Below are 15,035 nucleotides of genomic sequence, written 5' to 3' on the forward strand. Positions count from 1 at the left end.
CCCCACCCATAACTGGGGTGGGGGGACGTCTTCGCCGGTTCCCGGATCCATGGCTTTCCAGAATCCCGGACAAATGGGTTTGCGAAGTCATAAGGTCAGGGTACAAGATCGAGTTTCGATCTCTCCCACCGGCGCGATTCTTCCCTTCCAATATCCGACTATCCTCAGATCGTTTAGAAGATCTGTGGAGAGCAGTCATAGATCTACTACAACAAGGAGTGGTAGTCCACGTTCCTTGGACAGAACGGTTTCAAGGGTTTTATTCAAACCTGTTTACAATACCCAGGAAAGAGGGCAAAGTGCGTCCAATTCTGGACTTAAGAGCACTCAATTCTTTCGTCAACATAAGAAGATTCAGAATGGAGTCCATTCGCACGGTAGCAGCCTTCCTGCATCCAGGGGATGTCCTAGCGTCCATAGACATCAAGGACGCCTATCTTCACATTCCCATTTTCGCAAGACATCAGCGTTTTCTACGCTTTTCCGTAGAGGAGAACCACTATCAGTTTGTGGCGTTACCTTTCGGTCTCGCCACGGCTCCGCGGGTCTTCACAAAGGTGTTGGCCCCAATGTTGGCACTTCTGCGCCAAAGAGGTATATCGATTCTAGGTTACCTAGACGATCTTCTGCTTCATGCAGAGTCTCCTCAGACCTTGCTACAAAACATAGAAATTACTATGATTTCTTTACAGGAATTCGGGTGGCTGGTGAACCAGCAAAAGTCTTTTCTGGTTCCCACCCAGAGGCTCGAATATCTGGGTCTAATTCTAGACACAGTCAGGACAAGAGTTTTCCTTCCGGTAGGGAAACTCCGAAAGATTCAATCAGCAGTCCAGTTGTTACTGTCCAACAGCTGGTCTTCCCTTCGGACTTGCATGAGGGTTCTGGGGTTGATGGTGGCTTCATTCGAAGCAGTCCCATTTGCCCAGTCCCATACCCGAATTCTTCAGCAAGAGATTCTTCTCAGATGGAATCGGAATCCGGAATCCCTGGACAATCGGATCCAATTGAGCAAACAGACCAGAGAGTCTCTGGTTTGGTGGCTTCGGTCTCCAATGCTCAGCCAGGGAAAGTCATTTCTGCCAATATATTGGACGATAGTGACCACGGATGCCAGTCTATCCGGATGGGGAGGAATTCTTGGTCAGTTATCTGTCCAGGGACTTTGGTCCCCGGAAGAATCCAGGTTACCGATAAATGTATTGGAACTGAGAGCGATCAGACTTTGTCTGATTCACTGGACCGAGCAGCTCCAGGGCAGCCCGGTTCGGATCCAGTCGGACAATGCCACGGCCGTGGCTTATGTCAATCACCAGGGGGGCACCAAGAGTGTCCGAGCGGCCAAAGAAGTGGCTTGCATTCTTCGCTGGGCGGAACGATTTGTTCCAGCAATCTCTGCGGTGTTCATTCCGGGGGTGGAGAATTGGCAGGCAGATTATCTCAGCCGTCAGACCCTGGATCAGGGGGAATGGTCCCTCCATCCAGACGTTTTCCACCAGTTGTGCCTACGGTGGGGCACCCCGGATGGGGATCTGTTGGCATCACGATTCAACAGGAAAGTTCAGAGATTCGTGGCTCGCTCCCGCGATCCTCTAGCAGAAACCGCAGACGCACTGATCGCCCCGTGGGGGCAATACCAGCTAATATATGCCTTCCCTCCTCTCGCGTTACTGCCAAGACTTCTTCGCAGGATAGAGGAGGAAGGAATCCCAGTAATCCTGGTAGCTCCGGACTGGCCTCGTCGAGCTTGGTACGCCGACATGGTCAGACTGGTGGCGGATGTCCCGTGGAGACTTCCTCTCAGGGAGGATCTACTGTCTCAGGGACCGATCTTCCATCCTGCTTTACGATCGCTGGCTTTAACGGCCTGGCTATTGAGACCCAGGTGCTGAAGGACAAAGGTTTGTCAGCTTCAGTTATTCCTACTCTAGTTGAAGCAAGGAAAGCGACTTCCAGAAAGATTTATCATCGCACATGGAAGTCCTACATTGCATGGTGTGAACCTTTGGGGTTCCGTCCTCGGTCTTATTCGATTAGTCGAATATTGGCTTTTCTGCAACAAGGGGTTGAGCAGAAACTGGCCTTGAGAACTATCAAGGGTCAGGTCTCAGCATTAGCCATCTTCTTTCAGAAGCCTTTGGCTACTCATTCCTTGGTGCGGAATTTCATCCAGGGGGTGCGACATCTGGCTCCGCCAGTGCACGCGCCGTTACCCCCCTGGGATCTTAATTTAGTGTTGTCGGTTCTTCAGAAACCTCCCTTTGAAGATATTAGGGAGATTCCTCTACCCACGTTGGCCCAGAAGGTGGCCTTCTTGGTGGCTATTACTTCTGCACGCAGGGTGTCAGAACTGGCCGCATTATCTTGTCGTTCACCATATCTGGTGGTTCATAGAGATAAGGTGGTTCTTCGTCCGAATCCATCCTTCCTACCAAAAGTGGTTTCAGAATTTCATCTGAATGAAGAAATTGTATTACCTTCCCTGTGTCCTAAGCCCAGTCATCCTCGGGAGTTTGCGTTACACTCCTTGGATGTGGTTCGGGCGATCAGGGTATACTTGAAAACGACAGACTCGTTTCGCAAGACGGATTCACTTTTTGTGATCCCAGATGGACCCAAAAAGGGGTTGCCTGCATCTGCCGCGACCATTTCCAGATGGATCAGACAGACGGTAGTACAGGCTTATTCTATCAAGGGTCGGGAGCCCCCGTTCCCTGTTAAGGCGCACTCCACTCGGGCACTTAGTGCGTCATGGGCCTTTCGCCATCAGGCGTCAGTGGTCCAGGTGTGCAAGGCGGCTACCTGGTCGTCGGTGCATACCTTTACTAAACATTATAAAGTTGATGTAATGGCATCGTCTGATGCCTCGTTTGGCCGCAAGGTTTTGCAGGCCGCAATTTGAGGAGACCAGTGGTCTACCTCGAGGGTTTTTTCCGTTGGAAAATTTTTCTTTAGTCTCATTCTTTGTTTATAATGAGCCTTTAAAACTTCTAGTTTGGCACCGGTTGGGCCTTCTAGATTGGATTTGATTTTGTCAATCCCACCCCTCATTTGTGGCACTGCTTCTGGATGTCCCAGCTCTTGAGAATCAAGAAGACTACGTCTGTCAATGACCGATAGAGAAAAATGGATTTTTGTAAGAACTTACCGTAAAATCCTTTTCTCTTAAGCTCATTGACAGACGTAGTACCCGCCCCTCTATCATTGAGTTGGGTTGGGTTAAATTCTCTGTACTGCTTTAAACAGAACTGATTCCCTGTAGCAGAGAGAGGGAGGATATACCCTCAGGGACTGCCCCTAAGGTGGAGCCAGAACGTTTTGTCTTTCTGCCTAGTCCTACTCCTGCGGAGACAACATAACCCAGCTCTTGAGAATCAAGAAGACTACGTCTGTCAATGAGCTTAAGAGAAAAGGATTTTACGGTAAGTTCTTACAAAAATCCATTTTTTTTTTTTTTTTACATTTTTTTTACATTTTGTATTCCCATTACAAGAAATGGAATCATCCCTTGTAATAGGAATAGTGGATGACGGGTCCTCTTTATGGAGACATCTGGGGTCAATAAGACCTCAGATCTCTCCTCTACCCTGGAAAGCATGAGATAAAAAAAAAAAAAAAAAAGATCCCTGCTTTCCAGGGGAAAAAATAGCAGGGTTTACATCTGACCAGGCCGGAAGTCGCTTTCGACCTCCCAGGACCATAGAGCTGGCTGGGGACCATTTGGTCCCTGGCCAGCTCTATGGTAATCCAGCACTGTCACTGGATCGGGCCTCAGATTACATGGAAGAGGCTGGAGAGGCGCCGTTGGGTGGATGGATGCTGGGGGGGGGGGGGAAATGTCCCCTCTTGCTGCCTGTAAAAGCAATCCAGCAGCTAATCAGACACTAGGATGGCTTTTACATGAGAAAACAAAGATATCTGGATGATGCCTGTGGCTGCACGCATCCTCTAGATATCACCACTTCAATCCAAAGACATTATATGACAGATGGTACGTTGTAATGGAGTCTTTTTTAACTTTTCATAACATGAATTTTATATTCCATGTGACCTTTTTTTTTTTTTATTCTCTTACTTGAGTTGTAGCCCTGATGGAGTGCTTTCATCCCCGAAATTTGTTGGTATTTTTTTTTTTTTTTTTACTGAATAAATTTAAAAAAATCTTTTTGAGTGTGGCACCCCTACTGCTTCCTATATAATTGGGAGTTGGACCTTAGATCTTCTAGAATACAGGGACTTAATCACTTTTTGTATGTACCTCCATTTATTTTTATTGCAGTCTCTGATCTATCTGAATAGATTTTCCCTTTCTGTTTGCCATCCTAAACAGAACCTGAAGTCCAAAATTTTACAGTTGTCACCAGTACAAAAGGTGAGGGTAAATTTTGTCATCTGTTTGAGGCAAAATTCCTCTCACTAGAGATTTCCCTCTAACTCCCTGAACAATTCTATTCCATCCGTGTCTCTAACGTTACATGGTGCTACATCCCTGGAGCAATAAATAGATGAGATTTTTAGGGCACCAAAAATAGTGAATTTATTTTCATAAAATTCTTCACAATTTTATTTATAGAAAAGTTGTTAAAAAAATACACTTGTAATAATATTAATAATAAAAAAAGTTGTTTTTAATATTAACAACCAACCCATCATATCAATAAACAGTGGGGAAAATAATAATTTTATCCCTTCAGATTGTGTAAGTTTGCCCACTTACAAAGAAATGGCGGGTGTATCATTTTTATCATAGGTGTATTTTATATGATATTCTGTCTCTATCAACCAAAAATCCAGAAAAAAAACACATGATAGAAATGTTATAAATGGAGTTGCAGTTTGGTGAGTAAAATAAGTATTTGATCCCCTTAGTAGTTGGTGGAGAAACCCTTGTTGGGAAGCACAGAGGTCAGACGTTTCTTGTAGTTGGTGACCAGGTTTGCACACATCTCAGGAGGGATTTTGGTCCACTCTTCTTTCCAGATCTTCTCTAAATCCTTAAGGTTTCTTGGTTGTCTCTTGGCAACTCGAAGTTTCAGCTCCATCCATAAATGTTCTATAGGATGAAGGTCTACAGACTGGCTGGGCCTCTCCATGACCCTAATGTGCTTCTTTTTGAACCACTCCTTTGTTGCCATGGCAGTATGTTTTGGGTCATCGTCGTTCGTGCTTGAAGACCCATCTTCAGTGTTCTGGCTGAGGGAAGAAGTTTCTCATACAAGATTTTACATGGTAAAACCTTTCTTGTAGTTGGTGACCAGGTTTGCACACATCTCAGGAGGGATTTTGGTCCACAATTTTTTACACATCTTCTCTAAATCCTTAAGGTTTCTAAGCTGTCACTTGGCAACTCGAAGTTTCAGCTCCCTCCATAAACTTTCTATAGGATTAAGGTCTGGAGACCGGCTAGGCCACTCCATTAACCCTTTTGTGCTTCTTCTTGAGCCACTCCTTTGATGGGTCTTTCAGCATGACAATGACCCAAAACATACCGCCAAGGCAACAAAGGAGTGGCTTAAGAAGAAGCACAAAAGGGTTAATGGAGTGGCCTAGCCAGTCTCCAGACCTTAATCCTATAGAAAATGTATGAAGGGAGCTGAAACTTGGAGTTGCCAAGCGACAGCCAAGAAACCTTCAGGATGTAGAGAAGATCTGTAAAGAAGAGTGGATCAAAATCCCTCCTGAGATGTGAGCAAACCTGGTCACCAACTACAAGAAAGGTTTTACCATGTACAAGCTTGTATGAGAACCTTCTTCCCTCAGAAGATGAAAGGAGTGGCTCAAGAAGAAGCACAAAAGGGTTAATGGAGTGGCCTAGCCGGTCTTTTGCCCTTAATCCTATAGAAAATTTATGGAGGGAGCTGAAACTTCCAGTTGCCAAAGGATTTAGAGAAGATCTGTAAAGAAGAGTGGACCAAATCCCTCCTAAGATGTGTGCAAACCTGGTCACTATATCTACAAAGTTTTTACCATGTAAAATCTTGGATGAGAACCTTCTTCCCTCAGCCAGAACACTGAAGATGGGTCATGGATGGGTCTTCCAGTATGACAATGACCCAAAACATACCGCCAAGGCAACAAAGGAGTGGCTCAAGAAGCACATTAAGTTTCATGGAGTGGCCTAGCCGGTCTCCAGCTCTTTAATCCTATAGAAAAATGTGTGGAAGGAGCTGAAACTTCGAGCTGCCAAGCGACAGCCAAGAAACCTTAAGGATTTAGAGAAGATCTGTAAAGAAGAGTGGACCAAAATCCCTCCTGAGATGTGTGCCAACCTGGTCACCAACTACAAAGGTTTTATACCATGTACAATCTTTTATGAGAACCTTCTTCCCTCAGCCAGAACACTTTTGCCTTGGTGGTATGTTTTGGATCATTGTCATGCTGAAAGACCCATCTTTAATGTTCTGGCTGAGGGATGAAGGTTCTCATACAAGATTGTACATGGTAAAACCTTTCTTGTAGTTGGTGACCAGGTTTGCACACATCTCAGGAGGGATTTTGCTCCACTCTTCTTTACAGATCTTCTCTACACCCTTAAGGTTCCTTGGCTGTCACTTGGCAACTCAAAGTTTCAGCTCCCTCCATACATTTTCTATAGGATGAAGGTCTGGAGACTGGCTAGGCCAGGTCACTCCATGACCTTAATGTTCTTGAACCACTCCTTTGATGCCTTGGCGGTATGTTTTGGGTCATTGTCATGCTGGAAGACCCATCTTCAGTGTTCTGGCTGAGAGAAGAAGATTCTCATCCAAGATTTTACCACACATGTCCTCGTCCATTGGTCCCTTCAAAGATTTAGAGAAGATCCTATAGAAAATTTATGGAGGGAGCTGAAACTTCGAGCTGCCAAGTGACAGCCAAGAAAACCTTAAGGATTTAGAGAAGATCTGTAAAGAAGAGCGGAGCAAAATCCCTCCTGAGATGTGCGCAAACCTGGTCACCAACTACAAGAAAGGTTTTATACCAATGTACAGTCTTGGATAGGAACTGTCTTCCCTCAGCCAGAACACTGGTGCCTTGGCGGTATGTTTTGGGTCATTGTCATGCTGAAAAACCCATCTTTTGTGTTCTGGCTGAGGTAAGAAGTTTCTCATACAAGATTGTACATGGTATAAAACCTTTGTAGTTGGTGACCAGGTTTGCACACATCTCAGGAGGGATTTTGGTCCACTCTTCTTTACAGATCTTCTCTAAATCCTTAAGGTTTCTTGGCTGCCGCTTGGCAGCTCGAAGTTTCAGCTCCCTCCATAAATTTTCTATAGGATCTTCTCTAAATCTTTGATGGGGCCATGTGTGGTAAAATTTTGGATGAGAACCTTCTTCTCTCAGCCAGAACACTGAAGATGGGTCTTCCAGCACGACAATGACTCAAAATATACCACCAAGGCAAGAAAGGAGTGGCTCAAGAAGAAGCACATTAAGGTTCATGGAGTGGCCTAGCCAGTCTCCAGACCTTAATCCTATAGAAAATGTATGGAAGGAGCTGAAACTTCAAGTTGCCAAGTGACAGCCAAGAAACCTTAAGGATTTAGAGAAGATCTGTAAAGAAGAGTGGACCAAAATGCCTCCTGAGATGTGTGCAAACCTGGTCACCATACAGTCTTGGATGAGAACCTTCTTCTCTCACCCAGAACACTGAAGATAGGTCATGGATGGGTCTTCCAGTAATATAATGACCCAAAACATACCACTGAAAGAAAGCTCTATTTGTGTGAAAAAAATAATATGGTACAGTGTTTTGTGACCACGTAATTGTCATTCAAAATGTGACCCCATTGAAAGAAAATTGTCCTGGGCAGGAAGGGGGTGAAAGTGCCCGGTATTGAAGTGGTAATAAAAGCTTTTCTATGCCTTTTTTATGTAGATTTGATTGATAGATGTACTGATAATGATGGGTTGTTTTTAATCGCTTCTGGACCGCCCCGACTTTATATACTGCGGCAGGGCAGCCCTTCAGCTCAAAATCGCGTACCTGTACATCCTTTTTTTGCTCCGGGTCTGGGGCGCGAATGCGCGCCATTGGTGACCCGCTCCCGCTCTTCTTTACAGATCTTCTCTAAATCCTTAAGGTTTCTTGGCTGTCGCTTGGCAACTTGAAGTTTCAGCTCCCTCCTTAAATTTTCTATAGGATTGAGATCTGGAGACCGGCTAGGCCACTCCATGAAACTTAATGTGCTTCTTTTTGAACCACTCCTTTGTTGCCTTGGCGGTATGTTTTGGGTCATTGTCATGCTGAAAGACCCATCTTCAAAGGAGTGGCTCAAGAAGAAGCACACAAGGGTAAATGGAGTGGCCTAGCCAGTTAACCAGCCCTTAATCCTATAGAAAATTTATGGAGGAGCTGAAACGTCCAGTTGCCAAGTGACAGCCAAGAAACCTTAAGGATTTAGAGAAGATCTGTAAAGAAGAGTGGAGCAAATCCCTCCTAAGATGTGTGCAAACCTGGTCACCAACTACAAGAAGGGTTTTATACCATGTACAGTCTTGGATGAGAACCTTCTTCCATCAGCCAGAACACCGAAGATTCTCATCCAAGACTGTACATGGTATAAAACCTTTCTTGTAGTTGGTCACCAGGTTTGCACACATCTTAGGAGGGATTTTGGTCCACTCTTCTTTACAGATCTTCTCTAATTAAGGTTTCTTGGCTGTCGCTTGGCAACTCGAAGTTTCAGCTCCCTCCATACATTTTTCAATAGGATTAAAGGTCTGGAGACCGGCTAGGCCACTCCATGAACCTTAATGTGCTTCTTCTTGATCCACTCCTTTTTGAAGATGGGTCTTTCAGCATGACAATGACCAAAAACATACCGCCAAGGCAACAAAGGAGTAGTTCAAGAACCTTAAGGTCCTGGAGTGGCCTAGCCGGTCTCCAGCCCTTCATCCTATAGAAAATGTATGGAGGGAGCTGAAACTTCCAGTTGCCAAGTGACAGCCAAGAAACCTTAAGGATTTAGAGAAGATCTGTAAAGAAGAGTGGACCACTATCCCTCTTAAGATGTGTGCAAACCTGGTCACCAACTACAAGAAAGGTTTTATACCATGTACAATCTTGGATGAGAACCTTCGGTGTTCTGGCTGATGGATGAAGGTTCTCATCCAAGCTTGTACATGGTAAAACCTTTCTTGTAGTTGGTTACCAGGTTGGCACACATCTTAGGAGGGATTTTGCTCCACTCTTCTTTACAGATCTTCTCTAAATCCTTTGGCAACTGGAAGTTTTCGCTCCCTCCATAAATTTTCTATAGGAAGTTTTCGCTCCCTCCATAAATTTTCTATAGGATTAAGGGCTGGGGACTGGCTAGGCCACTCCATTAACCCTTTTGTGCTTCTTCTTGAGCCACTCCTTTGAAGATGGGTCTTTCAGCATGACCATGATCCAAAACATACCGCCAAGGCAGCAAAGGAGTGGCTCAAGAAGCACATTAAGGTTCATGGAGTGGCCTAGCCGGTCTCCAGACCTTTAATCCTATAGAAAAATGTATGGAGGGAGCTGAAACTTCGAGTTGCCAAGTGACAGCCAAGAAACCTTAAGGATTTAGAGAAGATCTGTAAAGAAGAGCGGAGCAAAATCCCTCCTGAGATGTGTGCAAACCTGGTCACCATATACAGGAAAGATTTTACCATGTACAATCTTGTATGAGAACCTTCTTCCCTCAGCCAGAACATTAAAGATGGGTCTTTCAGCATGACAATGACCCAAAACATACCACCAAGGCACCAGTGTTCTGGCTGAGGGAAGAAGGTTCTCCATACAAGATTGTACATGGTAAAACCTTTCTTGTAGTTGGTGACCAGGTTTGCACACATCTCCGGAGGGATTTTGGTCCACTCTTCTTCACAGATCTTCTCTAAATCCTTAAGGTTTCTTGGCTGTCCCTTGGCAACTGGAAGTTTCAGCTCCCTCCATAAGTTTTCTATAGGATGAAGGGCTGGAGACCGGCTAGGCCACTCCATGACCTTAATGTTCTTGATCCACTCCTTTGTTGCCTTGGCGGTATGTTTTTGGTCATTGTCATGCTGAAAGACCCATCTTCAAAGGAGTGGCTCAAGAAGAAGCACAAAAGGGTAAATGGAGTGGCCTAGCCAGTCTCCAGCCCTTAATCCTATAGAAAATTTATGGAGGGAGTTGAAACGTCCGGTTGCCAAGTGACAGCCAAGAAACCTTAACCACTTAAGCCCCGGAAGATTTTACCCCCTTCCTGACCAGGGCCTATTTTGCGATTCAGGACTGCGTGACTTTTACAGACAATTGCGCGGTCGTGTGACGCTGTACCCAAACAAATTGACGTCCTTTTTTTCCCATAAACAGAGCTTTCTTTTGGTGGTATTTGATCACCTGTGCGATTTATTTTTTTTTGATCATGTGCAATAAACAAAAAAAGAGCAACAATATTGCAAAAATAACAATATTTTTCACATTTTTTTTATATGAAATTCCTCTAAAAAAATGTAAAAATCTAAATTTTTTTAACATTTTAGGCCAATTTGTTTTCTGCTACATATGTTTGGTAAAAAAAAAACGCAAAAAACGTATTTTGATTGGTTTGTGCAAAAGTTATTGCGTTTACTAACTAATGGAAAGATTTTTTTCATTTTTATTTTTTTTAACGAGTAATGGCGGCGATCTGCGATTTTTTTTTTTTTTTTTTTTTTTTTTTTTTTTTGCGGGACTGCGACATTGCGGCGGACACATCGAACCCTTGACTGACATTTTTGACTCTTTTGGGGGGTACCAGTGACATTATTACTACAGTAATCAGTGCTATCTATACATATGCACTGTTACTGTAAAAATGACATTGGGAAGGAAGGGGTTAACTTTATTGGAGAGGGAGGGGTTAAGTGTGTCCCTAGGGGCGTGTTTCTTACTGTGATTGGATGTGGCTGTGTGTGTAACAGCACAGATCAACGGTCCTACATAGCAGGACCGAGTGATCAGTGCTTTTACACAGGGGAGAATGACAGGCGGCTTCGTTTACATCAGCCGCCTGCCTTTCTCCCTCTCCACCCGATGATCGCGAGTGACCGGCGGACATCGGTCCGCCGGTCACACATGCTGGCTTCTTCGGGTATGAGCGGGGGCAGGAGCGTGCCTCCGGCGGCGTGCGCTCGACTTCTATTCGCTCCCAGGCTAGTGACGTACCGGTACGTCACTTTGCCTGGGAGGGGCCGACCGCTGCCGTATATAGTTGGTCGGCAAGTGGTTAAGGATTTAGAGAAGATCTGTAAAGAAGAGTGGACCAAAAACCCCCCTGAGATGTGTGCAAACCTGGTCACCAACTACAAGAAAGGTTTTACCATGTACAATGTTGTATGAGAAACTTCTTCCCTCAGCCAGAACACTGGTGCCTTGGTGGTATGTTTTGGGTCATTGTGCTGAAAAACCCATCTTCAGTGTTCTGGCTGAGGGAAGAAGTTTCTCATACAAGATTGTACATGGTATAAAACCTTTCTTGTAGTTGGTGACCAGGTTTGCACACATCTCAGGAGGGATTTTGGTCCACTCAAAATGTGTGAAAAAAATATGGTACAGTGTTTTGTGAATTGTCATTCAAAGTGTGACCCCATTGAAAGAAAATTGTCCTGGGCAGGAAGGGGGTGAAAGTGCCCGGTATTGAAGTGGTAATAAAAGCTTTTCTATGCCTTTTTATGTAGATTTGATTGATAGATGTACTGATAATGATGGGTTGTTTTTAATCGCTTCTGGACTGCCCCGCCTTTATATACTGCGGCAGGGCAGCCTTCAGCTCGAAATCGCGTACCTGTACATCCTTTTTTTGCTCCGGGTCTGGGGCGTGAATGCGCGCCATTGGTGACCCCGCTCCCGCTCTTCTTTACAGATTTTCTCTAAATCCTTAAGGTTTCTTGGCTGTCGCTTGGCTACTTGAAGTTGCAGCTCCCTCCATACATTTTCTATAGGATGAAGGTCTGGAGACTGGCTGGGCCACTCCATGAACCTTATTGTGCTTCTTCTTGAACCATTCCTTTGTTGCCTTGGCGGTATGTTTTGGGTCATTGTCATGCTGAAAGACCCATCTTCAAAGGAGTGGCTCAAGAAGAAGCACAATAAGGTTCATGGAGTGGCCTAGCCGGTCTCCAGACCTTCATCCTATAGAAAATTTATGGAGGGAGCTGAAACTTCCAGTTGCCAAAGGATTTAGAGAAGATCTGTAAAGAAGAGTGGACCAAAATCCCTCCTGAGATGTGTGCAAACCTGGTCACCAACTACAGTCTTGGAGGAGAACCTTCTTCTCTCACCCAGAACACTGAAGATGGGTCATGGATGGGTCTTCCAGTAATATAATGACCCAAAACATACCACTGAAAGAAATCTCTATTTGTGTGAAAAAAATAATATGGGTACAGTGTTTTGTGACCACGTAATTGTCATTCAAAGTGTGACCCCGTTGAAAGAAAATTGTCCTGGGCAGGAAGGGGGTGAAAGTGCCCGGTATTGAAGTGGTAATGAAGCTTTTCTATGCCTTTTTATGTAGATTTGATTGATAGATGTACTGATAATGATGGGTTGTTTTTAATTGCTTCTGGACCGCCCCGCCTTTATATACTGCGGCAGGGCAGCCCTTCAGCTCGAAATCGCGTACCAGTACATCCTTTTTTTGCTCTGGGGCGCGCATTCGCGCCATCGGTGACTTGCTTCCGCTGTGATTGGAAACAGCGGGAGCCAATCAGTGGGAGCCTGTTATCCCATAGGAGAAGTACAGCCAAATGAGCTATGGTTGTACCTCTCCTTTAACCATTTCAGCCCCAGGTGGTTTACCCCCACCCCTTCATGACCAGGCTACTTTTGGCGATACGGCATTGCATTATTTTAACAATTGTGCGGTCGTGCAAAGCCATACCCAAATAAAATATATGCCCCATTTTTCCACACAAAACAGCTTTCTTTTGGTGGTATTTGACCACCATTGCGGTTTTTACTGACTGTCGCCAACTCTCTGCTCAGGAAGCTGTGAGAACCGTGCGATCGCCGTAAGACATGTGCAGAACAACAAAAATTATTTTGATTCATTATTTGTATAAATTAGTTTAGTTAAATCCATTTTTGTTTCGGAATTAGTTTTGTTTTTCGTTTTCAAATCAATTCGAATTTTCCGATTTTGAATGAACAGTTTTCAAATTTGAAAAGTTTGATTTGTTTTCCAATGACAATAAAATAGATGAAACAGAAGATAAAGGAATATAATAGAAAAAAATATAATTGAATAGAAAAGAATATAACCATCTTCATATTTTAAATCGATTCTTTATTCTATTCTATTTAAATTTGAATTATTTCTATTTGGATTTTGAAAAATGGTTATAGTATTCTTTTCTATTCAAATTTATTCTATATAAAATTCGAATTTCAGAAGATTGTTATATTCCTTTTTATTCTGTTATTTTTCTATTAGAATCAATTTGAATGGAATAGAAAAGAATAGATTGTATATATAAAACCATTTCACAAAATTCAAATCTACACACTATAAAAATAGAAAATAATAAAAAATAATCTATTCTATTTTTTTTTTCTATTCTACGCTTTTCAGAAGATGGTTCTTTATATGTTATATATTTTATATTCTTTATATTTTATTTTTTTTTATTATTTTTTTTGTAAACTGGAAAACAAATCAAAAACTTTTTGAATAGTTTCGAACTTGAAAACTTCTAATTTCGTCAATTTTTTTAAATTATTTTTCAGATTCATTTAAAATTCGGTACTATTGTAATTTGAAAAGTTCGAATACACCTAAATTTCATCTGAATTTTTTTGGATTCATTTAAATTCAGTACTGTTGTAATTTGAATACATCAGAATTTTGTCCACATTTTTTTCGTTAGTACCGAATTTAAACAAATTCGAAAAATATTATAATTCGCAAATTTGGAAACATTTGAATTTCAGAAAATGGAAAATTCGTCCGAATTTTAATTAGAAACAAACTGCACATGTCTTTTAGATCGCTCAGTTCTCAGCCTTCGAGGTGGCGGGGGACAGATGCAGCATCCACCAACATGGGTAAAAGAAAATTAATTTCCCATACTTTTAATAATTATTGTGACCGTTGGTGCCTTTTTAGGAAGTTTTCTTCAAATAAAATTGTGAAAAGAAATCATTCGCCATTTTAATAATGCCATAAAAATCCCATTCATTTATTGTCTTTAGTCTCAACTTCCTGTGTTGTCTCTTGGAAACAGGAAGTGAAGGGACCTCTTCCCCGTGGTACAGGGGAGACCTCTCCCCAGTGGTACAGGGAAGACCTCGTCCCCTCTGTACCACTGGGGGAGATGTACCACTGGGAAGAGGTCTCCCCTGTACCACGGGGGGAGATGTCCCCCCCCCCCCCGTACCACTGGGGGAGAGGTACCCCCCCCATGTACCACTGGGGGAGAGGTCCCCCCTGTACCACTGGGGGAGATGTACCACTGGGAAATCTCCCCCAGTGGTACAGGGGAGACCTCACAAGATGAGCTGAAGATGTGGGTTCAACCCTTCCCAACTCTGCCTTAAACCAAAAGGATAAGATTTGGCTGTACTCACACTTTGATGGATGACCAAATCTGACCAACATTTTATTTTATTCTTTGTTCTTACAGAGGACGTTCTCCCGACTGGTACAACAAGGTGTTTGGACATCTCTGTGCGATGGAAGTAGCTCGAATCCGCAACTCCTTCCCTCCTCTGAGCCCATGTGGACCTGAAACAAAGCTCTAAGTAAATGGACATCTAAGTGACTACATGAATGTCTTGAGGAGCCTTTCCACCTGGATAAGATGAGTGGAGCCACGTCAACTAGCGTGGCCTGGCCCTTGATGCATGTACTGTCCATGGGAAGCAGGGGCCATACATCTCCATAAAGAGGACCAGGAGGTCACAATAGAGGTCATGGTTGGCTTCAGGAGACCTGCTTCCAAAGATGTCCAAGCCGACAACGTTCCTAATGACCACGAAGGGCGGTATCGGGTGCGACGCTCGCTATGCAGTATTCTTGTGCTGCTAACAGTAAATCAGTATTATGTGTTTGTATTGT

The 15,035-nt window shown here is 43.6% G+C and overlaps 1 protein-coding gene across 2 annotated transcripts in view; it reads left to right on the top strand.

The window, feature by feature from the left end:
* Positions 1–14,828, top strand: part of STARD8 (StAR related lipid transfer domain containing 8) — a 164,959-nt gene extending 150,131 nt beyond the window's left edge. For both annotated transcript variants that reach the window (XM_082263529.1, XM_082263530.1), the window contains exon 14: positions 14,602–14,828. In XM_082263529.1, coding sequence (XP_082119655.1) covers positions 14,602–14,719 — 118 coding nt within the window. In that variant the 3' untranslated portion in view covers positions 14,720–14,828. The remainder of the gene's footprint in view (positions 1–14,601) is intronic.
* Positions 14,829–15,035: the final 207 nt, after the last annotated feature.

This window comes from Pelophylax lessonae (genome assembly GCF_965119305.1).
Source record: "Pelophylax lessonae genome assembly, chromosome: 7".
Lineage (NCBI taxonomy): Eukaryota > Metazoa > Chordata > Amphibia > Anura > Ranidae > Pelophylax > Pelophylax lessonae.